The 25,445-nt window shown below is 42.8% G+C and overlaps 1 protein-coding gene across 2 annotated transcripts in view; it reads left to right on the top strand.

The window, feature by feature from the left end:
* Positions 1–20,580, top strand: part of Acp3 (acid phosphatase 3) — a 47,731-nt gene extending 27,151 nt beyond the window's left edge. The window contains exons 8-11 of one of the 2 annotated variants that reach the window (XM_059268492.1): positions 1,360–1,442; positions 3,876–3,979; positions 10,031–10,200; positions 19,999–20,580. In XM_059268492.1, coding sequence (XP_059124475.1) covers positions 1,360–1,442; positions 3,876–3,979; positions 10,031–10,200; positions 19,999–20,117 — 476 coding nt within the window. In that variant the 3' untranslated portion in view covers positions 20,118–20,580. Of the gene's footprint in view, positions 1–1,359; positions 1,443–3,875; positions 3,980–10,030; positions 10,201–10,400; positions 11,074–19,998 lie in introns of those variants that run through there. The other variant, XM_059268493.1, reaches the window with a different exon arrangement.
* The last annotated feature ends 4,865 nt before the right edge of the window (positions 20,581–25,445 follow it).

Here is a 25,445-nt window from a genome sequence, read left to right as displayed (position 1 = left end):
TGCTGACTGAGGGCAAGCTGCTCCTTGTAGGTAGTTTCCAGGATTCCCAGGAACTTAGCAACTGAGTTTAGCATTGCCCTGGCATGAAGAACAAGGTGCAATCCCATAAGTATCCTATGGCGCAGCCTTCCCTGGAACAGAGGCATGGACTTGCTCAAGGTGCAGCTCCCAGTTTTTCCACTCTCAGCCAGGAATTCCCAAGATCCACATTTAAAAAAAAAAAAAAGTCACCTGACTCTATTAACGTATCAGCCCACAATCCTATATGTAACTATTTCATGAGTTTTTGGGGGGGCAGGGACTAAGTCTGGTCCACTTAGTATTGTGCCTGGCCCATCATAACTGCTTGGTGTACATTTCTGAATATATATATAGTACATACTCTTAAATTATGGTCAGACTGTTGCCTTCAGTTTTTCTCATTCCTGAAAATATACATAGCCACTACTCATTCCTGAGCCAGAGCACATACACCAACAGGGGTCCAAGGACTCTACTCTTTTGAGACTCTTCAATAGAGAAGGTTGTGGGGGGTCTCTGAAGCAGTATGTGCTCAAAATAGAGTCTGGCATGGCTAGGTACTCCCCCAGCTTTCAGTGTCTACAGACAGAATGGAGATGGCAATTGTTTGTCTACCCTGCTCAATACCTCAGAAGGAAGAGGACAGATTTTGGATATGAAGGAAATGAAGATCGACTCTGCAAATGACACAGAAATGCCATGTGAAAGCTAATGATGCTGGCCGCATGTAGACACACACACACACACACACACACACTCTCTCTCTCTCTCTCTCTCTCTCTCTCTCTCTCTCTCTCTCTCTCTCTCTCTCTCCCTGGGTATGCTGAAGAAATGGTCCACAGGAAACAATCCATGATCTGAGTAGACCTATAGAGTGTTGCTTTCTCCCATGGCCTCCTACAGGTCTGACTACCAGAGAGTAGAAGCCAGAGGTGAAGATTCAAGTACCTGCCATGCCATCATCTCAGGTCAACTTTGGAAAGAAAATCATTGGCTAACAATGAACTGTCTTTATGGTCTGAAAAGCATGGGAACTTCCAAGTGTATCAGCCTTCTAACTTGAGCTTTAATGAAAACTGGGATAGGAGAGGACTCAGGGGCCCATTCAACTCTCCTCTCCAAGCTGTGTAAGTCACGTATGCCTCTGAGTTTCAGCTTCCACAAGACCTAAATCATACTGCCTGGCATGCAGCAGATTATGAGCCAAAATTAGATTTTTGCCTGGTCTGTTAACTCACAGTAGATAGAACTCTTGATCATGATTAGATAAGCAGCCCACAGACCATTAGATAAGCCTATGTTTGATTCAACTCTGCTGTTGATCTTGTCTCCTTTAAGGTGTCCTGGTCAAGGAAATCCTCAAGAACATGAAGACTGCTACTCAGCCGCACAAGTCCAGAAAATTTGTCATGTACTCTGCAGTAAGTACCTCGGTGTTCATTTAGCATAGACACACCCAAGTGTATGACCTCATTGTCTTCATGTCCCCATCACCCAGAGAATGGTAGAAACCTGCACAAAGCTTCTAGAACTAAATACATCATTCCACCCTTGAGGAATTTACAACATAATACTAAAACCAACAGCAAGACAGGCATATACACCAGACAATGCAGCATGAAATCCACTAAAAGCAAGTGCCTTTGCACCTCCAAAGAGGCAGCCAGCCGTCCTTCTGCTGCAGGACCTGGGGAAAAGAGGCATCAGGTATCCTGAGTACGGCAGCCCACTGAGTCATTGAGAGAAAGCGGGTAGTAAGTGGTTCCTCACTGGTATGTAGGGCTCATGAAAAGAACTGCTAAAACAGTGAATAGCTAGGGACATTTTTGTGGAGACTCTGGTATCAAAGTAACAGATAACTGGTCTACTTGATATAGAATCTTGTAGCTACATACAACTGGTTAAATTTTAAATCAGTTATAGTTACATAGAACAAAACCTCAGGCTAGATATGATAGTTCATGTATGTAACCCCAGCATTCACCTAGAAGGTTGGGACAGGAAGATTGCTATGAGTCCAAGGCAAGTCTGCGTAGAACAGTAGTTCTCAACCTGTGGGTCGCAACTCCTTCAGGGATTGAAGGACCCTTTCACGGGGGTTGCGTATTAGATATCCTTCATATCAGATATCTATAATACATTACAATTCATAACAGTAGCAAAATTACAGCTATGAAGTAATAATGAGATGATTTTATGGTTGGAGGTCACCACAACCTGAGGAATTGTATTAAAGGGTTGCAGCATTAAGAAGGTTAAGAACCACTGACATAGAGAATTCCAAGCTAGTCTGGGTTATATAGTGAAACCCTATCTCAAAAAAAGGGGGGGCGGGAGGGGAGGAAAGAAAAGAGAAGAGAAGGAAAAAAGAAAAGGAAGAAGTAAAGCTTAAGTGCCTCAATTGCACTGTCCACATTTGTGCTGTTCGTGCAGCCATGCAGCCATACAACCATGCAACCATGCAGCCAGCATCCCTTGGGCTGCACAGCATAGACACAGAGCTTTCTCATCATCGCCATTTTGTTAGGCAATCTTCAAACAATGCAGACTGTCTGAGCTAGAAGGCTCTGAAAGGTCATCTTGTCCTACATGCCTGTTGTGGTAATGTGTGAAAAGACCCCAAAGGTGTTCACACAGGGAAGACAGTAGCAGGGAGGTAAAATGGGGGCATCACTCTAGGAATGCATCCTCCTGTAGATGACTGGAAGCTGGGAATGGGCTGTAGTGTAGAAGCCTGGTGTATGTTGAGGGGAAATGGGGGTGCACATAAAACTGGGGTGGCAGCAGGAGAGGTAAGCGTTACTTAGCTATGAGGAAAGCTATGCTTTGGTTGGAGAAAGGGAAAGAAGCGCCTGAAGATGTTGGGGCAGGGGTTGTTACCAGCATGCACGCCAAATGGAAAAGACTTGAGAAACAGCCCATGCTGGCAGATGAGGGAAGTGCTTCTGAGAGAGAAGTGGGCCTGGGATTAGATGATACTGTCCATTCCTTAAGGTTTCTAAATGAGGTTCCAGTCCTGACTTGTGTGAATTCTAGAAAGTCTTAGCTTTAACTGGATTGCTTCTAACTCCTTTTGAATATGTGTGCACAGCCATACAGCTTAGGCATCCAGATGTATGCAACAAATTCGTGTGTGTGTGTGTGTGTGTGTGTGTGTGTGTGTGTGTGTGTGTGTATTTTCCCCAAATACTAGGGATTGAACCCAGGGATTTGTGCACTCTACAGACTGAGGTATAGCCCCAGACCCAGGCAGTCAAATGCTCTTCCATTTTATATATATGGAAGATACAGGTTACCAAAGGTTAGACCGTTTATCCATGCCAAGAGTAGAACTAAAAACCACTCTGAGGTAAATAACTATTGCATTAATCATTTAACATTTTAATCTTACACTCTCCACTTCCCTACATCTTTAACCTCCCTAAACATCCCTGGTATCAGATACTCTTCTACAACTTTAAAAATCAAAGATGTTGCAATTCCGTGGAAAATGCAACTTAGCATTCATGTGTTCCAGACTTTTTAAATATACTGAAAACCACTATAGCATGCATAAGGGAAAGAGGCCTCCACAGGAACTTAAAATCAGAAGATTTGCTTCACATCTATCCTATTTATGACTATATGAAATTAAGCAAGGTACCTGATTTCTCTGGGTATCAATTTCTTCAGCTTTTAAATGAAAACAATGTGAGTCAATCTTACTGCCCAGATACTCAAGAGAAATTCATTCTTTCCCCTTTTTATATATTTCGGCACTGAGAGTATGGAACCATCACTGTATCTGAAGTTTGATATGTGTGACTCTGAATCAGGAAGCAAACAGCAAAATGATTTGTTTCTAATCTCTGTAGCACGACACTACTGTGAGTGGCCTGCAGATGGCGCTAGATGTTTATAATGGACTTCTACCACCCTATGCTTCTTGCCACATAATGGAATTGTACCAAGAAGAGGGGTAAGTGTCTGCTTTGATATTATTAGTTTGGGTTTGTTTATTTGGGTTTGAGCAGGGTCCTACTAAGTAACCTTGGCTGCCCTGGAACTCATTATGCAGACCAGGTTGTCTAGAACTCATAGAGATTTTAAAAAAAAATTTTTTATTAATCCTTTGAGAATTTCATACATGCATTCAATGTATTTTGAACGTATTCACCTCCATCCTCCCCTGAACTACTCCTGCATCCTCCTCACCACCACCATCCCACATACACTTTCCCAACTTCATGTCCTTTATATGTTACCCTACTAAGTCCAATTTGTGGCAATTTGTGATGCCCATATATTCATGGGTGTGGAGCTATCCATGGAGAATGGTCAACCTCCAAGGACCCTCTAAAGTAAACTAACTTTGCCTCTTCTACTGGCCATCAACCCTCTCTAGCTCCTCAGCTGGGAGTTTCATTCTTGGCTTGTTTGTCTAGATAGAGTTTCATTATGTAGCTGGGGTCAGCCTTGAACTCAGTTTGTAGCTCAAGCTGGCCTTGATCCTCCTCCCATCTCTCTCTTCAAAGTGCTAGAGTTACAGCAATGGGCTTCTATGCCAGCCTGATAATATTTGTTGTTGACTTAAGGCCCATTGTGTCAGTCTACACTTGGTTTGGTTTTATAGTCAGAGGGAAGGAATAGGGATAACAGGATTTTGGCTCTTCCGATTCCATGAGCCTTTTATTGGGAAATAATGTACACACAGTAAATGGATTGAGAGAACCATCCAAAGTGAAGGAAATGACATTTTTTAAATGAAGGCAATATTAAAGAGAAGGCAGACATTACATTTTCTTCCCTTGGGGGGAAAAACTGTCAGGTACAAGACGCCAAGAAGGAAATAAAGATGTTTGATGTAAAATATCTTTTAATTAAACAGTCCAACCTGTCACACAGCTCCTGGTGACTCATATCCACCATCCAATAGTCAAAGTACAATTGCTGAATAGTACTTACCCCCTCATGGCCCACATCAGTGTGACTCTCCACTGATGCCTAGCTTGACTCCTGGAAGAAAAGAAGGACAAAGAAAAAGTCAGGTTAGAGACGTCAAATGTCCTAGTTTACCTAGAACTGAGGGACTTCAGGAACAAAGAGTTTCACTTTTCAAATGGGGAATCTCTAGGAAAAATCAGGAAAAGATGGTTACCATAAACAAATGTATTAGTTACTTTGCTTTGATAAAAAATACCATGACCAAGGCAACTTATAGAAGGAAAGGTTTATTGAGGGCTTACCATTCCAGAGAGATAAGAGTTCATCGCCATCATGGCAGGGAGCATCATAGCACGCAGGCAGGCATGGCCCTGCAGTAGCAGCTGAGAGCTCACACCTTAATCCACAAACACGAAGCAGAGAGCTAGCTCTTAAAATGGCACAAGTGTCTCCCTGGAGCAATGGGCAGATACTAAGCATTTGTTAAAAATCTGTAGGAACTACTGTTAGTGTTAATGATGTGCTCTTTAACTTCTCCTTGTAAGCATTCCTTCTGATGCCCATTTTCCAATAGACATTGAAGGGTGGGGCATTTTAATGCCTTAACTGGCAGCTGTTGCACTCTCCCTTGCTACCCTGGCTGTACTGAGCAAATAGTAATAATAATAATAATAATAATAATAATAATAATAATAATAATAATATCAAACAGCTAGCTTGCTGGACTACCATTATGCCAGCATCAGACATTTTGAACATTCTATGAATGCCTTGAAAGACACCAGCTCCTGAGGTGCAATACCAGCAAAGACTGTTTCACATAGTTTATAACAGACATTTTGCTAACACAGGCTTGGTGAACTCTGGATGGCTTTGCAACCATTTCAAGCTAGGCCAAAGGCAGAGCACTTCCCTTGGTGGCATAGCAAAGTGACGGTTGTAACTGGTGCTAATAAGGCAAGACTCATTGATGAAACATAAACTCTCATTTTTACATGAGGTGTGTGCTTTGATTGGCACAAATCCAAGCCTTCATTTGCATATGAGATATGCTGTGATTAGTCCATCCATCCCTTCTCTTGATATATTTGCAGGCTGTTCAGAGTCTCTTAGCAGGGAGACACTGTAAGGAAGTAGAACATCATTAAGACTTCATCCTCAGCCAATATCTCCACTACTTACAAAGAGAATAGGTCCTGCACGGTCAGGAGAGGGTAGACATTCTCTTTCCTGAACCTCTCACTGGGCACCAGGCATGAAAAAGTGGAGCTAAAATGTCAACTTAGCTACTCTTGCTTTCAAGCACCTCACATCTGTCCATGAAGAGAAGAGCCCAGAATGGAAACTAGCAAACTGATCAGAGCATGACAATAAGAGGCCTGGAAACAAGAAATGCTCTCTCAATACACAAGAGTTTGAAGGCCAACTCTGGGCATACAGCTAAAATCCTGGCATCAGCTCTAGGAGTAGTCTGTTTCTTCAGAGATGAGAGGATTTATCAATTTCTCCAGGCCTCTCTTCTCTCTGATATCTGCACCACAGCTCCGAGCTTGCTTTATGAGGGTGTACAGTCCTAAACTTGTTTTATTGAGATATGCAGTCCCAAACTTGCTTTACTGGAGTATGCAGTCCTAGCTTGCTTATTGAGGTATGCAGTCCTAAACTTGCTTTACTGGGGTATGTAGCCATAAACTTTATTGGGGTGCTATAGTATGTTCTCACTGGATCACTTTCTCTTACAGCCTCAATCAAGTCCCTGTTACTAACCAAGTCTAGGGTTCTTTTCCACCAAAAGACTTGAATACTCACAAACTTTATCAAAGGGTCACAAACACATACCAACCTGGTATAGTATAGTAATTTACTATATTAAATTACTGTATTCTCCCATGTTCACATTTTGTGCCACAATTTTATCCATTTTTCTGTGCCTTTAGTTTGTATTTCCACCACCAGATCCAATTTAGAAACTATTCTGCAGATATATTAATTCATAAAATTAACTTTCCCATCTGCATCAGTGAACCTCAGGTCTCAGAGGCTTCACACAATGAAAAGTAATCTCTTGTGTATCTAACACTCCAGTGCAGGGGATAGTTGGTCATTAGGTCAAGGCGGGTGTTCCTTGATGTGACGTCATAGGATGACAATCAGGCACTGGGGTTTTGGCCTTCATCTTTGAGAGCTGCCCCCCTGCAGGTGGCTTGTACAAAGGAATTAGTAAGTGGAAAGGGTAAGTAGTGTTTCAAGTACCTCAGCCCCAAAGAAACGTGGCCTTTTTGTTCATACATTACTGCTTAAAAATGACACACTTAATCCCACAAAGAAGTCTGAGAAATTAAATCATTTCTGAGCCATAATTCTAGTCTTTGGAAAGATAATCATGATTTTTGGTAGACCATTGGTCCTCAAGGACTGTTGGTGGAAGTATTAAGGCAACAGAGAGGGGGCTGCATCAAGGAACTGAGACCAGACTCAGTTGCTCCCTTTCTTCGGGAATAGAACTGCAGAGGTGCTCTGGGTTTTATGGAACTCTGCAGGCGGGTTTAGGTGCCCACCAGTCAGGGAGGAGGAAGCAAAGGAAGGGAAGAAACAGTACCGGGAGGTTAAGGGCTGAATGGGTGTTTGGTCCCCAGGAGGGGGGTCGATTTTAAAAGAGACAGGAAAGAAGAGACAGGGAAGTGTGGTAAGTGTGCAAAGTGTGCCACAGCAGCCACAGAGGAGGCTGAGGGTGGAAGCTACCCAGGCCTTTGGAATTTGCCCCATGTTGGGTACCAGATATTGGTGGGAGTATTAAGGCAACTCTACATTAAAAGGGAGGTTTATTTTGTGGGGTAACTTACAAGTAAAGGGATAGGTTACAGGGTCTGGGAAAGGTATAGTGCAGTCTAGCGGTGTTCTCTGGAGAACTCTGCTCAGTCTACCTCCAGCATCCAGGATCCAGGAGCACATCTGGATCTCAGGTCTTAAGGGGTCCTGTCTTGGCCCTGCCTTATAGGCGTGACAGTTACCGGAAGCCTCAGTGGAGGTAGTACTTCCAGGTCAAAGCTGGAACAGCTACCCACTACATCCAACACTTGAGAAAAAAAAAAAAAGAGCTGTTGTTACTAAAAAGTCACTCCAAGATATAAGTACCAATTCATTCCATATTAGGGAGTTTTAAAAAACATATCTTAAGGGATGAGAAAATAGCTTAATGGATACAGAGGACATGAATTCAGATCCCCAGCACCCATATAAAAACTCTGTGTGTGTGTGTGTGTGTGTGTGTGTGTGTGTGTGTGTGTGTGTGTTTACAATCCCAGTGCCAGGAGTCAAAGACAGGCAGACCCTGGCAATCAAAAGCCAGCCAGTGCAGCCAAAACAACAAGCTCCACATCCATCGATGGAGAGCCTGTCTCCAAATTAAAGGGGAAAACAATGGAGGAAGATACCTGACATCACCCTCTGATCTCCACCCATGAGCACATAGGTGTGCGCACATACATATATGTGTATACACACACATATACACACAAACAAAAACATATCTCATAAATGAATATTTGCAGTCACTATGTTCCCTCTTTAAAGTGATATTTGAAAGACTTGCTTATAACAACATCTTCAGGTTGAAATGTGAGGTCATTACAATGAGATAGATCATTAAATCTCACTTGAATTTCTCTCCTGGCTCTTTTATTGGCGAGTGACTTCCACAAACAGGTTGGTGTGGGCCATTCAACCTTCCAGGAGTTTGTTTTTGTTTTTAGAAGTGAGTTTCAGGGGGAGTCCTACCTAGAATGACTCAGGAATTGAACGCACATCATTTTCTCCTGAGAGAACATTCTCTGAGGTGTTGGCATAGCCCCAATTATCTTACATTCACTTCTTTGTTTCCTGCTGAAGAAGAGGAGAGATACATTTAAGACAAAGAGTGACAGAACCCCTGAGAGCAGAGAAAAAAGAAAGGAATGAATGAGAAGCATCGAAGGGACAGACACTATGAGAAGGCAGACCCAACATCTCAGTAGATCCTCACATTTCCCCCTTTAGAAATCAGTAGTACTTTATCCATGTCTATAGTTTGCCATTAACAGGAACTGGAAAGCAAAAACTTCTCTTGTTTACAAAGATAAACTAATGTCTCCTTACCCAGAGATCAAATGGGAACATGGAAGATAAAAGTCCCTCCCCTTCTCCCCTGCGCTGACCTTTGTCCTCTTAGCACATGGTTCTCAACCTTCCTAATGCTGCCACCCTTTAATACAGACCCTCATGTTGTGGTGACTCCCCCCCCATAAAATTATTTTGATTTCTACTTCAGAACTGTAATTTTGCTACTGTTACGAATCATAATGTAAATATTTGTGCTTTCTGATGGTCTTAGGGGACCCTGTGAAAGGGTCGTTCAACCCCCAAAGGGGTCATGATCAACAGGTTGAGAACTACTGTCTTAAGATGAGGTATCTGACTTAGGACCCTATATGTGGCCAGTTTAGTATGAGAGCTAAGAAATTAGGACAGTCCATTCCCACAATACAAAAATGAAGAAAGTTACACCAAGGATTAAGTGCCTGTATTCAACAGGAATCAGGGGGTACTCATAAAATAAAATAAAATAAAATAAAATAAAATAAAATAAAATAAAATAAAATAAAATAAAATAAAATAAAATAAGAGCTTATGAGAGGTCTCTGTAGTTCAGAGCACATACAGCTCTCACAGAAGACACAAGTTTGGTTCTCAGCACCCACATCAGGCAGCCCACAATTGCCTGTAATTTCAGCTCCAGATCTGATCCTTCTTTCCTCCATGGGTACCCACAAAACACACGGCATACACTCATAGGCATACACATATATAAAAATAAAATGTCTTAAAAAATAGTAGATCCTCATTCTTACTCAAAGTCACACCCAGCTCTGCTAATCATCTTGTCTAATGAAGGGTGCTGGTCTCCACTCTTCCTGCCCGGTTCATCTAACAAACCGGCCCTCCAAACTCCACCAGTCCTTAGGGAAATGTTACAGTAGCATGGAAAAAAATCCACAGGACAACTTAGCATTGCAGAACTAACAGCTCTGTCCTCTGCCTGTCGCATCAGGGAACACTTTGTGGAGATGTACTATCGGAATGAGACCCAGCACGAGCCCTACCCACTTACGCTGCCAGGCTGCACGCACAGCTGCCCTCTGGAGAAGTTTGCAGAGCTACTGGACCCCGTGATCCCCGAGGACTGGGCCACGGAGTGTATGGGAACAAGCAATCACCAAGGTACTGGAGACATTTCGGGTTAGTGAGCTCGCAGAGCTCAGCAGGAAGTGCAGGGTGCTTTCTCAAGCAACCAGGGTTTCCAGAAAGTTCTTTGGCCATTATCCCCAGCTTGGAAGGAAATGAGTTTGGGTTGATAACTTTGAGCAACTCCTAGCTCTCTATCTAGCTTTAATGCTTAACTTGGTTGGTCTTTCTTTCAGTGTTGCTGTGAAAGAAAACCAGGTCCCAATGTAATCAGGAGTAAGAGTTAGGTCCAAGTTGTGGGTCTGCCATGGGCGCCGTGATTAGCCCAAAGAACTCTATTGTTGAAGGACTCCCAGGTTTTGCTTGAGCGGGATGGAATAAGGCTGCACTGAAAATATCTGAAGTAAAACGAGTTTCAAACAAAGCCCACGAGTTAGTGTGCAAGCAAGAAAAAGAAGCCGCTAACCCTAGGCTAATGTGCAAAGGACTGATTTACCCAACAACAGCTGCGCTCATCGGTTCCTGCCTTCTCTCAAAGGCAGGCAAAATGATGAGACAGGAGAAACACCTGGAGTCTTCCAGACCCCGCCTAGCATGATCAGATCTTATATGTATGTTAAAAACACTGGGTAGCAGAGCTGAAAAATAAAAACCTCTTTGTGTCCATTCACGCTCCTTTCAAAGAAACTTTCTCTCCAGAAAGCTCCATATATGGTGTCCATACAGCAGCTCCCAGAAGGCACTTTGTAGCCAATAAATAACCAGACAAGAGCAAGATAATCAGAAACAGCACCTCAGAGGTGAGAGGGCTCCACCAAGCGTCTCCCAAAACTCCAGTGCTAAGAGATGCAGGACCTAAAGCTGATTCATAAGAGGAGATATAAGAATACATGCACACGCACGCACGCACGCACGCACGCACGCCACTAAAACAAATTGAGTCTATTAGAGAAGCCTCCAAGTCCAAAACTTATTGGAACATTGAGTGTGGCTACAAAATCTGCTCAGAGGACAACGGAGTGTTCAAGGCTTTGATTCTGGTACCTTCCGAAGCCCTAAGTGAAGTGCCTGGTCTACTACCACTGCTCCCTGTGCAAGAAGAAACTGTGCCTGGAGGGCCATTTAGAGCCTTGATTGGCCACGCAGCAGAACAGAGCTTTACTTCTAAGATGGATAAAGATGAGACGCCTGCTGGACGTGGCCTCCACTGGAAGCCAGGATCTACATCAAGGCCACCCTCTCTGGGGTTGGTTATGGAATGAATAACCCAAGACATGGGTTGACAAGCTTCTTGGTATTACTTTCCCTCATGTAAATATGTGCTGTTGGGGCCATGCAGCATCTCCACCTGTGAATGTCTTCTAGTAGTGAGGCAGGTGGAAAGTGGTGGATAAAGTCATTATTATTAGGAAGTTCAAAGGAAATACTTTAATAATGAACTTTGAAATGTGTATGTGTGTGTGTGTGTGTGTGTGTGTATGTGTGTACCTGGGGGGGGGGGTTCTAATATAACAGGAGTGACTGTATTAAGATAATACAAAATTATTCAACTGACTTAATTTTTACATTAAAACATAGTTTGAATTACTTGAGATAAAGGGTAAGCAGTGGATAGCTAGTTCTGTCTCATCTACTCAGTACAGAACTTAGCAGGAAAACATCCTTAGAAAGTTTACAATATGTTACAGAAATGGTATGTCTTACTCAGAACAAGGGCATGTTTTGTAACTATATGGGTTACGGTGGGAAAAAGAATTATAGGATACAAGAAATATAAGATAACATATCAGTTCTACAAAGCAAGAATTTTGTCTGTTGCATCCTCAGTACCTCAGAGAGCTGGCAGAGGGCATTGTTTGGTGTTCAATAAATATTTTCTGACTGGTGTATAATTAGTTATCTTTCCTCCTGAACCCCTTCTTATCTTGTTTAGACACAATACCCAGCGGTCAGGGAGTCATGTTTAGTCCACTCTGAGATTTATTCCCCAGCCAGCTTGTCTCTAGTTAAACCTCTCTGCAGCATGTCTGCAGAATTTTCCCCTCAAAATAGCACCCTTGGCAATCCTGAACCCAAGTGCAGAGAAATGTGATTAAGCAGCAGAGTCTGTCAACCAGAAGAAAATGTAATGGCTGCCATGCTGCAGCATCCCGTGCAGATACATCCCGTGCAAGGGTACAATGTGTGTGTCTCTTCTGGCACTGACTTCCACAACTTCTCTTTGGTAGCTTGAAGTTGGTCGAAGCTGCCCATCACAGAAATCAGTGAGTGGCACAAACCAGTGGGTTGCTTCAGATTCCAGTTGCCAACACCCTATTGATTTTAACTAGCAGAAAGCTTGATAGGAGTATTGTTGGGAGTTTTCACCCTTTTTTACTCTTTTGAGGGGACCGCCACCCAACTCCCAAATAAATTCACACACGGAGGCTTATTCTTACTTATGAATGCCCAGCCTTAGATTGGCTTAGTTTCTAGCCAGCTTTCCTTAAATTAACCCGTCTATCTTTTGCCTCTGGGCTTTTCCCATTTTCTAACTTCTGTATGTCTTACTCTTACTCTGTGGCTTGCTGTGTGTGAAGCTGGGTGGCTGGCCCCTGGAGTCCTCCTCCTTCTCTGGCTCCTAGATCTCAGATCTCTCCTCCCAGTTTTCTCCTTCTATATATACTCTTTGCTTGCCAGCCCCACCTATTCTTTCTCCTGCCTTGCTACTGGCCAGTTCTTTATTAGACCATCAAATGTTTTACACAGACAAAGTAACACAGCTTCACAGAGTTAAACCAATGCAACATGAACAAAAGTAACACACCTTAAAATAGTCTACTACTTAAGAGTCTATGATACAAGTGACCTCCAATAAAAATAAACTTTATATTTGAACTCCCTAATGAAAAAGGACTAGACTACACTATTCTATAAAGTCTCGATGGGTAATGCTAGAGGTGGCAGGCAAAAGTGGAAACATTCCTGATATAGGAAATGACCACTGGGTTGGACGACCACTTGCCTTAGCATAGGTTCTATACAGCACACGCTAAGCATGGAAGGTGGTAGGGGTTGAATATCATTTTAATGGGACCACCAAATTTAGTGCCTAATTTAGCAAATAAAAAGTATAGGAGTCAAAGTCAATCTACAAATAGCTCTAACAGCTGAATTATGATCTTGGGGTGGGGAGAGAATCAGAGGTCAGGGAGTGGGATACAGAACATATGTTCTGAGAAAGCCAATACCTAAAGCAAGACAAAATTATATAGAAGTATCCTGTATATATGAGGTGCTGGAACCCTGCAGTTGATGCTTGCACACTGAATAATTGTTTGGCCCTCCAGATTCAACTTTACTTCCTCTTGGAACTCTAAGTTAGTTGGTTGGTAATAATGGAGAGAAGCTATGAATGAATCTCAAATGGAACTGCTTTCTAAAGACCCAATCACTGGCTCTATTTGCAAACCCACGTACCAATCAATCTGTGTCACTTAGCATCTGCTTTTAGCATAGTCATAGTTAAGAGCCCTTCTCTGTAATGTCGCTCCCAGCACCATTCCTCCCTCAAGAGTGAAGTCAACTGATTAAAACACCCTTTTCTCACCCTGTCACCACTGTCTTCAGTTTCCGGGGCCATCTCTCCTCCATCATTAAAGGTCTTGGCACTTGCAGTATCACTTGGCATGCAGTAGTTTGACCCCACGCCTACTCCTGCCCTCAATGGCGGCAGCCGTGGCATTCATAACGATGATCAAGCCTGTGCCCTGCCAACCAAACCAACACCCTACCCTGGGGACAGACAAGACAAGCAGGGAAAGAGTTAAGAAACGTGCCCCAGCCATACAGCAGCACTGTGATGAAGGACATACAGGCAGCACTGAGGACATACAACAGAAGCAATCAACTAAGCCTACTGGTCATAGAGTTTTCTCCAATGGGGTAACGTTTAAACAGGAGCCTGAGGGAGAAAAGGAGCCAGCCAGGTGGGTGGAATGGAGCTGAGCAGAAAGGAAAACGTCCTAGACAAAGGGGAGAGAGGAAGTATGGAGGCCAGAAAGCTGAAGACAGCGTGGGACATTTTAGGAAGAGGACTGAGTGCTTCCTAGATTGAGCTGAGCTGTTCTGGTCATTGAAAAGTTTTGGGTAGCGGATTGATGCTGCCACTGGGTTCTTGTTTTAGAAAGGCCCTGGCTTCAGTGAGAGAGCAGATCAGGTAGGAAGGAGGCTGAGGGCACGGAGAGTAAGAGGCTACTACAGTGGACAAGGCCACTGTAGAGAGAGAGGGGGGCTGGGGTTCAGGTGGTAGACTGCTGATGTGGCACACAGCAATACCTGGGGTTCATCCCCAGTACTGAAAAAATACTAGGTGTGATGGTGCGTGCATGCCTGTAATCCCAGCACTTGGGAGATGGAAGCAGGAAGACCAGAATTCAAGACCATCCTTGGCTATGTATATCCAGTTAAAGAAAGATTGTCAAGACGTCCTCCTCAACAGCTTTTGTGTGTTTCCATGTGATGGGGCCTCTTTTCAGCCCTTGCGTGCTTTTTAAACTCCTGCTCTTTGCAATAAGGAACAAATGATGACTGTCATTTCTCAGCTTCTAGAACATAACTCTGTCAAATTTCTAAAGTCTTCTATAGTTCAAACAAGCATGTAATTTAAATTAAATTTAATTTAAAAAATCTAAAGCATCACATAGAGGCTGATGTGGTGTGTGCCTGAGATTGCAGCACTTAGAGGCAGGATGATCATGAGTTTGAGGCAGGGGATTTACCTCATTGGAAGAGTGCTTGGCTAACATATGTAAGGCCCCAGGTTCAACCCTCAGTACTGAAAGATGGGAGGGTAAAGACAGAAGAAGGGGCGTGTCTTTCTGAGGATTTTTGTTTGGCTGGTTGGTTTTGTCTGTTGTGTGTTTGTTCTCTCAAGGCCCTTGTCCAGCTTCTTTTGGATAGATTCCTTCTACCAAGCCCTGAAATAACCACATCTCAAAATCCCGTAGCTGCTGTCCTTATCCCATGCTCACCACGAGCCTCTGTCTCTACATTTCCAATCCCTACTTCCACATCTAAGTGAAGAATTACAGATGCATTGTTTCCAGCTACCTCTTGGCCACGTCTGTCCACAGAACAGCTCACCTCAATCCCATTTAAAAATAAAAGTCATTTCCTCCTATAGACTGTACCAGCCCCTTTCTGTGGTGTCCATCCCCAGTCACAACACAAACCCATGAGATCATCTCAGCCCCACCTTTCCCTTGACTGGTGTGTTTAGTCTGTCATCAATACATCTCAACTCAACTACAGGATTGACCAGCATTCTAGTTTTCTCATCTGTGTCCCCATGTCCACAACTCTATTTCTGAGCCTCAGTTATCTGGCCTGAGATATTTCAATGGCTCTCTACCAAACCTACCATGTCTCCACCATCATGACATCACCTAAACACAGACTAGAACTCATCTCTCCCAAGTGTTAAAATTGCTGGTCATTTCCAGGTGCTTCAGAACAAGACTAAAACAAAAACCTAAAAACTGGGCCCCAAGGCACACATCAGGTCTTACCCACCCCGACTACTGTGCTCTAATTGTGTCCCAGACATGCCTTGTGCAACAATTTCTGTCTCATGTGAAATCCTATTCCCTCTACACATCATCTCAAATTTCATAAGCTTTCCAGTTTTTCCCTTTTTGCAATTTTCTCTCTTGGAATGGCACCACCAACACCTCCATTTCAGCATGGGTCACACTACTACATAACTGTCTATCTGGTTCTCCCACCACATGTTGGGTTTCTCAGGAGCAGAGCTGATGGATCTCAGCATCTCCCTTAGCCTACCTGGTCCAGGATATGTGATCACTGCAGGAAAGTGTGGAGATGCTTATTCCATGGGACTGCTATGACAGGATAGCCAAGTTAATGAGTTAATTAAAAAACAAACTTCTAAATTCAGGAAACTACCCATGAAAATAGATTTACCCTTTCAGGAATTCACTGTTATAGCCCAGGCTGTTCAGGAGCTTAAAACCCTTCTATTTCAGCATCCCAAATGATAGGATCATAGGCATGTCATCATTTCTAGCCCCATGAAAATAGATTTTTTTTCTGAGACAAGCTACACATATAGATATAAATATATATGTAAATCATTAGTATCTGTCTCTCTCCTTTATTCTCATCTAGTTTCCTTTCTTTCTTCAATTCTATTTGGTTCTCTCCAACTTTATTTTAGCTCCATCTATAGTTCTAATAAATTGTCTGTTAGGCTCTAACTTTTCTAAAATTAATTAGATTTTTCATGGCACTAAGCAGCATCCTGATCATGAAAAAACACTGGACTAAAAGTTGACAGCTTGTGAATTATGTCATTTTTGGTGGGGGTTTTGGGGGGGGTTGTTTTGTGTTTGAGACATGGTTTCATGTATCTCAGGCTGGCTTCAAATTCCCTATGTGATAGAAGAATGGCCTTGAGCTTCTGGCCCATCTGGCCCCGCCTCCTGAGGTATGGGATTGTGGGTGCATCTCTATCCCCACCCAATCTACGCAGTACTGGGATGTAAACCCAGGTCTTTCATCATGCCACACAAGCACTCTACCAACTGAGCCACACTCTCAGTCCTTAGGTCACTGATTTTGTCATTAATATTTATTAACACTTATACCCAGGTACTGATCTATGATCCATAAATACAAAGTTCTTGTGTCCTGAAATGGATAGTCAATTATAAAAAAATGAGAGACAAATGATAAATGTAATAAGTATTTTGAAAGATTCAGATCACAAGTGCCTGTTGGCGAAAGGGAGTGGAGGACGGTTTATGAATGGAACTTTGAAATGGAAAGACTTCATTGAAAAGATGAGACTTAAGCAAAGACAGTAAAGGAGTGACCCACCTGGGGTCTGTAGGAAGAGTATTCCAGCAATGCCAGAAGCTGAAGCAAGAGCACCAAGTGGGGGTGCTAAGTGGTGTTTGAAGGATGGTATGGTTGGAAGAACCGTCATTGGGACCTCAGCACCCACTCTGATGGACATGAGCATCCATCCACAGCAGACTTCACCTGAAGGAGCGGAATGACAAGATTTGGCTCGGAAGCACTTGGCTGCTGTGTTTCAAACAGATTGTGAAGCAAGGACAGAAGCTGGGGATAGGCCAAAAGGCCATGACAGTGGTGGGTAGCTCAAAGTAGGGTGGTGGCACAGATGGAGAGAGCCATTAGTTTCTAGATTTTTCCCCCAGTAGAACTGACAGACTTTCCTGACAGATCGGGTGTAGGATATTTGGAAAATAATCAAAGAAGACTCATTTTCCCCCTAAGCCAATGGAAGGGAGTTTTCATCATCCAAGGAAAGGGTGGTTATGAGAAAAACTGATTTGTGGGGAGGAGGCTTGGGCTTTACTTTTGAACTTAAGGTTGAATTACCTATTGGATAACAAAGCCCCTGTTCTCCAAGAGCCTCAGTGCTGAGATCCCAGCAGATGTCTGAAGCAGCAGAGAGCACTCAACCTGTACATAGAATGCTTTTCCCTGTACATATACACCTACACTGAAGGTTAGTTTATAAACTAGGCAGAGTTAGAGATGAACAAGAACTGGAAACAAAATGCAACAGGGTTGAAGATGTAGCTCAACCAGTGGAACACTTACCTGCCTTGAACACTCGAGGACCACATAAAACCCAGTGTGATAATGCACTCCTACAATCTCAGTACTTGGAAGGTGGAGGCAGGAGGATCAGAAAACCAAGGTGTTCCTTGGCTACACAGCCAGTTTTTAGCTGCCTGGACTACATGAGACCTGGTCTCAAAGTCAAAACAAAAACAGTACAATTATTTAAATGTACCATGATGTAGGGCATATAAATGTTCTCTCTCTCTCTCTCTCTCTCTCTCTCTCTCTCTCTCTCTCTCTCTCTCTCGTATATTTTCACCCTTCACTCAAGGAAAATACATTACAGCTTCTCTCCATGAATCCAATTTCCATCATTCCTACTCTTGTATCTTTAACCATTATTTAGTAAAATAAGGGTTACTTGAACACAGGCACTGAGACCCATGACAACTGTCTGGTAACCAAGATGCTACGGTGTGATTAGTGGTAGGCAGAATATACAGCATTGACTCGATGGACAGAGGATGACTAACATCACATCCCAAGTGGATGGAGTGGTACAGCATGAGATACCATCATGCTTCTCAGAGAGGTGCAGCATTTAAAACTTAGGAGTTGTTTCTGGAATTTTTCACTTTATATATTCATACAATGGTTGACTACCATGGGTAACTGACACTACAGAAAGTGAATCCACAGACAAGGGAGACTCCTACATACCAAGTACACACTGTATATGAGTCAAGCTTAAGCAAAAAGTTTCAGCTGGAGGTGGAAGTCATTAGTGAATAGATGGATTTGAAATCGTGTGACTGATAAGATCCTGTATTTCTAGGACAATAAAATTATCAGCTGAGCCTTAACCAAATGATCTGCTTCTTCCTTTCCTCCCCCTGCAACAAGGTTAGGCTAAATCAGTGATTTTCGTCTGTGCTCTTGGAGCACTACTGTTCTATAGATGAGACATCAGAACTAGAAATTTTTGCTTCCCATTGCCTAAGCCAGCAAGTCACCCCATGTTTGTACAATGAACAGATGTGTGGCCATGTGTGGTGGTGAATACATTTTAGTCCCAGAACTCTGGAGGCAGAGGCAGGCAGATCTCTGAGTTCGAGGCCAGCCTGATCCACAGAGCAAGTTCCAGGACATTTGGGGCTACACAGAGAAACCCTGTCTTAAACAACAACAGTAACAACAACAACAAAGATATACACTGAGAAACAGAACAAGCTGGTATAGTGATATGTCAGCTACGGTGAGCAATGCGTGGAGGGAGAGAAACTCTAATGCGTTGGTTTCTCATCTGAAATATGACCTCATGTATCGCCTCATGGCTGCTCATCATCATCTATCAAGAGATCTTTCTCAATAATTACAGATTCACACTACTCTATGCTTATGTAAATGAACACTCCCCATACTCAACCTATGCTCAGTTTCTCCATAAAACATGGTTTTTGGAAAATCAGTTTTAAAGGATGGAATGATTCCACTTCTTTTAGTCAATTGCTTGAAGTGAGTTATTCAAATTTTCCTCTGAACTTGTGACCAGATTCAAATAATAATTTAACCATATTTTAAAAATACATGAAATTAACTGAGGAGGCTTGAGGCAATAGGATTGCAAATTTGAGCCTAGTCCATGGGGGGGGGGGAGGAGAGAAGGGAGAAGGAAAGGAGGAAGGAAGGAGAGAAGTCAGCATTATGAAAAGACCTTGGATACTTCAGTCAGTTACCTTCCCTTTTCAGTGAAGAGCTGAGGCCAAATGTCAAAGGTCATGCTGAAACTAGACCTTAAGTCCCCTCCTGACTCTGAGTTCTGGGTTCTACCCACCACACTCTACCAAATCCAAGACTGCTTCAGAAATTCCTCTAGAATTTACAATCAAGGCAGGAAAGCTAGCATGATGGCACACACCTGTAATCTCAGTACTTGGGAAGTTGAGGCAAGAGGATCTAGAGTTCAAGCCAGCTCATCCTTGGCTACACAGCAAGTACAAGGCCTTTCTGGGCTACGTGAGACCCTGTCTCACAAAGCAGAAAAGCAGAAAGACAAAGAAGGCAGAAGTAATGAAAATACATTGCTGTGTATAAAACAAAGCATTTTAAGTTTTAAATTAAGGCAAAAAGTCAACAATGAACGTGATTTTCATCTGCTTTTTAGGTTTTTTCTGGGGGGAGGTGGTGGTGTGATCTTCACATATTAATTTCACATCTGTGTATTCCTTGTTTTCGCAGTCCTGAGAGTCATCCTTGCCATTACCTTTTGCCTGGTATCTGGTATCCTAGTGATACTGCTGTTTACCCTCATCCGCCACGGGCCCTGCTGGCAGAGAGACGTGTATCGGAACATCTGAACACACGGCTGACCTCCAGTGACATCTTTCAGTGAGGCAGCACCTTCAGGACGGCCTTCTGCCCTGTGGGCACTGTCCTGCACACACCCTCCCTTTGGAACCTGCCTAGAGTTGGTGTGAGCTCATTGCCACCAGGGAAAGAGTACAGAGCTGGCAGGTTAGATAGGTCTTCTGGTCATGGAGCTGGGGTGTAAGCTACTTATAAGGCTACCACAGGACTCCTCTGCAAAAGCTCTCCTGCTCCTCCCTGCTCTCTCACACAGGTCCTGAGAGAAACAGGAAGCCAAATTCCAATCCGCCTTATGCCTACAAGAAGAAAGGAAGAGAAAGTGGGACCAGATATAGGTTAGACCACACTAGGTAGTCCAGAATGTTAGACTGGAGTAGAGGGTCTACGGAAAATGACCTTAGTTGTTTAGTAAACTTAACTCTCTGTCTCTCTGTCTCTCTGTCTCTCTCTCTGTCTCTCTGTCTCTCTCTCTCTCTCTCTCCCCCCCCCCCCCCCGCTTCTCTCTCTCCCCCTTCTCTCTCTCCCCCTCTCCCTCTCCCTCTCTCGCCTCTCTCTGAAGAGCAATTCAAACCCAGTGCTTGATGACTGACAGACTTCTATCTGTACATCTAACACACACATACATATATCCACATTCAAAATGTCTTCAGGTGAGGCATTTGATTCTCAGAAACTGTAATATCATTCACTTTAAGCATAGCTCGGGTCATTTTCTCCAAATTTCCATATAGAGAAATAACTGAAAAACCCATGAGACAAGTTCATTTTCCCCGACTCTTACCACCTGATTTTTATACATTTTATATTGCCTTTGCTTTAAAATTATAATCTCTTAGACTTATAAGGGCTGTTCATGGCCGGTACGAAGTGATGATTTTTTTTTTTTACTTTATTTAATTTTTGGTGTGGCTGAATGCAAACCCCCAGGCCTCATGCACACTAGGAGATGCTCTACCAATGAACTAGGCCCTCAGGCCTCTCCGACTTTTGTAAATGCCAACACAGAAAGAAAAGTACATGGGGTGGGGGTGGGGTAACAGCCTACTGGCCTTTGGCCTTAAATTTTAATTTCCTAATCTAAAATGGAAGAACTGAGACAAGAGAACTGTAGAAGTCACATCTAGATTTCATTTTCTATGAACAATTTTACTCCACTTTCACTACATATAAATCATGGTCCAATCAAGCACCTCCACACCTGGTACCATCCAGGAAGTCATTAGGGAAAAGACTAAAATTTACTTTATATAATTATATTCTGCTCTGGACACACAAGCATTCAGTTTGTGATAAATTTGATCTCACTCCTTAGTAGGTTGCTTTACTTTCTTGAAGTTGCCTAAAGAGCTCAACGTATACCTGATTTTTTTTGGTGGGGGGAGTGTTGGAAAAGGACCTCTGTCCTCATGGTCCATGCTCATGAGCTTGCTTGAAGATAGGTAGAGACATTCTGGCTGTGGCTCCCAAGACCATACTCAGAATTCATTGTCTGATGTCTCTATGGGATGCTGGGGCCTTTGACACCCAACACAGAACTCAGCTCTTCACTCAGATCCCCACCCATCCCTCAAGCCCCACGGTGCCCTGTTAAACACCAAGCACTCACATCTATAGCCTGTACTTTTAATATCACTCTCAGTGAGCCAAAGCCACCGGAAACAAAACTTGAAGAGTGTGCTCTCTCTCTCCCTTCTCCCTCCCTCCCTGATGTGTGTGCATGTGTATTTATGTGAGTATGCATGTGGTTCATGCACACATGTATGTGCTGCTTTGCCACGCATGCTCAGAGGACACAGGAAGCTGTCACATGTCTTTTTTCTGTTATTCTCCTCCTTATGACTTTAAGACAAGATTTCTCACTGAACTTGGAGCTATTCTGGAGTCCAGCAAGCCCCAGTGGTCCTTCTGGCTTGTCCCCCACAGCCCTGGGCTTAAAGGAACACACAGGCCACACTCAGCTTTTTACATAGGTGCTTGGGATTTGAACTCAGGTCCTCACACTTGTACAGCAAGGGCTCTTACCCACTGACCCATCTGCCCAGTCCCTAGTACCTACCATTTCTTTCATTACTGTACAGAAAGCTGTCAGGGCTCATTATCACCGTCTCCTTTACCTCCTCCTGTTGGCAAATACCACAGCCATTTTTCATCCAACACGGCAGAAGAAAGAATCGCAAGTGGCAAAGGATCTGTAGGAATAAAGCAAAGAGCACAAATGAACTGTAGGGTCGCTCAGAAAGTAAGCTAATAATGCGACTTCAACAACAGGGAATGTGATCTCCCAGTACTGATAATCGCTTGGCAGATGGCACAGGTGTGACCCTTCTAGTTGCTATGGTGATATTTTTGAAACACCATCACTAGCGCTGGGATCACCTCTGCTCTGGTGTGTGGTCCTTGTCACTTGAGAGGCCTTTGTGTAGAAGTCACATGAGGCAATCATTATCATGTTGGTACCAATTACATAAAAATACTGGTAAGTACTCAGGAAAGTACTGAGAGAGACACAGGTGGGTTATCCTTAGCTTTAACTGCAAAGCACGGACAGAGAATTAAGGGAACATAATTGTGAAAAAAATACTAGTGCTTAAGAAATGGCCTACATTAGTCTCCAACATTTAACTGGCATTCACTCAACAGCTTTTTGTACTTAGTCTGGCATTTCTTCCCTGAATGTACTCGTATTTCCTATTTTCTCACCCCCCCTTTCTATCTTGTTCTAATATTGTTAGCGCTGATTCCTTACAGCCAGAGTGGCTTTGGGGTAAATGAAAGTCAAATTATAACTGTTTTCTCTTTTGAAACTTTCTACAAAAACTTATTGAGCAATAATTCACATGTAAAATGTTGGTGCCTTAGATCAGGGCTAAGAGATACATACAGTCACACATGTGGTCTTAAACGTTCCACAACCACAATTGTAAACTTTTTTTTAATGAAATGAATTCTAATATAAAATGTATTTAACACACTGCATGTAAAATACCATTTCAGCGGGTAATTGATATTCAAAAGATGTTTGTAGACTATTTTAAAGGTGTTTTTCATACTAAGTATTTAAAACCAGATGTGCTCTACATTTTATCTTCCACCACCTCCCAGGTTGGAGTAGCTGCCTTTGAAGACTCAGTAGTGGCTAGTGGCTCCCATAAGGAATAGTTCTGATTCAGGCCATTCGAGGACAGGCTTTTTAAAGCAGAGAAAACACGTTCTCTATTTGTAAAATACACTTTGGGTTATTGTGACAAAAGAGACATTATCTTTAGGGCTGGAACACAGCTCACTGATAAAGTGCTTGCCTACCAAAGGCAAGCCCTGAGTTCCATCTCCTGTACCACAATAAAGTAAATAAAACAAATACAGCGGACCTTTTTATCCTGTGTCTTCATTGTTTTTGTTTGTTTGTTGTTTTTGTGGGGGGGGGTGCTGTTTTTTGCGTTGGTTTGGGTTTTTTTGAGACAGGGTTTCTCTGTGTAGCTTTGGAGCCTGTCCTGGAGCTCCCTCTGTAGACCAGGCTGGCCTGGAACTCACAGAGATCCGCCTGCCTCTGCCTCCTGAGTGTTGGGATTAAAGATGTGCGCCACCACAGCCCGGCCTCTTCATTGTTTTTTTTTACCTTTGACCAAACTGATGAAAGATTGTCTGAAATGCTTTATTTTTAAACCTGTCTCCTCTTCTTGTTAAATGTCTCAAGAAGGAAACAGGGGCAGAGGGGGTGCCTTTTACAGGGAAAGTGGTAAAATGGTTCTGAGAACAAAGAGCAATGACTTCTCAAGAAAATCAGTCATTCACAAGTCATAATTTCCCACCCAATTCACTTTATAACTAAATGAACAGAAATATGTTTACCATGATGAATTCTGAGCCCAAACACAATTGGGGTGTGTGTGTGTGTGTGTGTGTGTGTGTGTGTGTGTGTGTGTGTGTGTGTGTTGGTTTTTTGAAACAGAGTTTCTCTGTTCAGGCCTGGCTGCCCTAGAATTCACTGTATAAAATGGAGAAAATGAGCTGAGCACTAGCATGCATTTATTCGTCTCTCCCTGCTTTCTGACTGTGATGTAACCAGCTACTTCAAGCTCTGGCCACCTTGACTACCCTGTCATGGAGACTTATCCTTGGTGCTGTGAGCCATAACTAACCCTTTGTCTCTTATGTGACCTTTCTCAGAGTACTGCATCACAGCTAAAGGAAAAGAAATTAAAAGAAAAGAATCGGTGTTTTCCCCTTGTGAGTTCTGGCTTTTGCAGGACTGGATTGGATACCATGATGAAAGTCTCTCTATGTCTCTGTGTCTCTGTCTCTCTCTCTCCATGCGCTTCTACACCTACCTGCTACCCCACCAGAGGCCCTCCCTAAAGCAGATACTGGCACCATGCTCCTGAATTTTCAGAACTGTGAACTAAATAAACTCTTTATAAATTGTTCTGCCTCGGGGATAGCATAGCTATATGTCATAGCAACACAAAAACAAATCAAAGAAACTTACATGGAAGAACAGAGGAGAATACGGTAGTTTAGGCCAAATGCATGGACTGACATCCCAGCCTGGACTCTTACTAGCCATTGGCGTTAGGATAGTCACTTAAATTTTCTATCTAAGTCTCCTTGTCTGTAAATTGTAGGCAGTAGTAGTTCCTATTCAAAGTATTATGAGGAATAAAAGAGCTACTACTTACAAATGCCAGGAATGGCCCTGGGCCCTGGTAAGCAATATGTTATTGTTAAAATAATAATATTTTATTAAATATTCAGTGGAGGATGTCAGGAATTTATCACTGTCTGCCAAAAACCTTATCATTCTGAATTTTATTGTTAAACAAACATGAGATGTGATTTTTTATTAGCTCTCTATACACTCTCAAGAGTGGGTTTCAATCTTATCCCATATCTTAAAGTGACAACCATTATTAAAATGATGGAGTTTCCCTCAGAGGAGCAGCAGGGACACCAGAGATCTCATTAAAGCTGTTGTTTTGATTGAAGATCTGTTTCTGAGCGAGCAGAACATTGCCTTCAAGAAAGAGTAAGTGGATTCCAGCAGGAAGTCAACTGCCAACAGAAACTTCAAATAAAGTTCATTACAGTGTGAAGACAGAATCTACAGAGGCGTTGTATCAAGTCAACTTCACTTTAACAAGAGGGCAGATGGAGGGAGAATAAAAACCATAGTTGGCTGTATAAAGACTTGTTATCTTGCTAATGATAAAAAGGAATTATTCCAAACACGCTAATAATGAAGGCTGGTGGTAGTGGTCTTTTTTTTTTTTTTTACTTCCTTTAGTTATTTGATGCATATCAACTTCTTTCCTATAATTACA

This window comes from Peromyscus eremicus, chromosome 7 (assembly GCF_949786415.1).
Source record: "Peromyscus eremicus chromosome 7, PerEre_H2_v1, whole genome shotgun sequence".
Classification (NCBI taxonomy): Eukaryota; Metazoa; Chordata; class Mammalia; order Rodentia; family Cricetidae; genus Peromyscus; species Peromyscus eremicus.
This window is presented reverse-complemented; position numbering and strand designations above follow the sequence as displayed.